General features: G+C 57.1%; 1 protein-coding gene across 1 annotated transcript in view; it reads right to left on the bottom strand.

The window, feature by feature from the left end:
• CHTF18 (CTF18, chromosome transmission fidelity factor 18 homolog (S. cerevisiae)) overlaps positions 1-364 on the bottom strand; it is a 13436-nt gene that overhangs the window by 7892 nt on the left and 5180 nt on the right. Inside the window, exons 8-9 of the mRNA XM_009329411.1 lie at positions 242-364; positions 3-82 (exon numbers count right to left, since the gene is read on the bottom strand). The exon at positions 242-364 is cut by the window's right edge and continues 40 nt beyond it. Coding sequence (XP_009327686.1) covers positions 3-82; positions 242-364 — 203 coding nt within the window. The remainder of the gene's footprint in view (positions 1-2; positions 83-241) is intronic.

Raw genomic sequence — 364 nt, 5'->3', positions numbered from 1 at the left:
GCCTCCTCCGGCCCGTGCCGGCCGCCGCCTCCCCCTCCCCATCCTTATGGTGGATGATGTTTAGCAGCACGTTGATAGATGCCTTGGTGGTGGGGGGATAAATCAAGGACAGAAGGGATGAATTCTTGCTGTTCAGAGGCAAGAAACGACTCCTAAAAACGGAGCCGGGGACGATCCGCTAAGAGGGCAATAATTAAGCGGTTAATGCCAAAGGTGGCCAGACCCAGGCTGGGCTTCTTACTGCGGGTGCGCCGTCTATCTCATCGATGATCAGGCAGTTGGGCTTCTCGTTGGCACCCAGCACAGACTTCATCTGGGTGGCAGCTTCGATGCGGGTTTTGAAAACCTCGGGGCTGCGGTCGTC

This window comes from Pygoscelis adeliae, unplaced genomic scaffold, assembly GCF_000699105.1.
Source record: "Pygoscelis adeliae isolate BGI_AS28 unplaced genomic scaffold, ASM69910v1 Scaffold467, whole genome shotgun sequence".
NCBI classification, from domain to species: domain Eukaryota; kingdom Metazoa; phylum Chordata; class Aves; order Sphenisciformes; family Spheniscidae; genus Pygoscelis; species Pygoscelis adeliae.
This window is presented reverse-complemented; position numbering and strand designations above follow the sequence as displayed.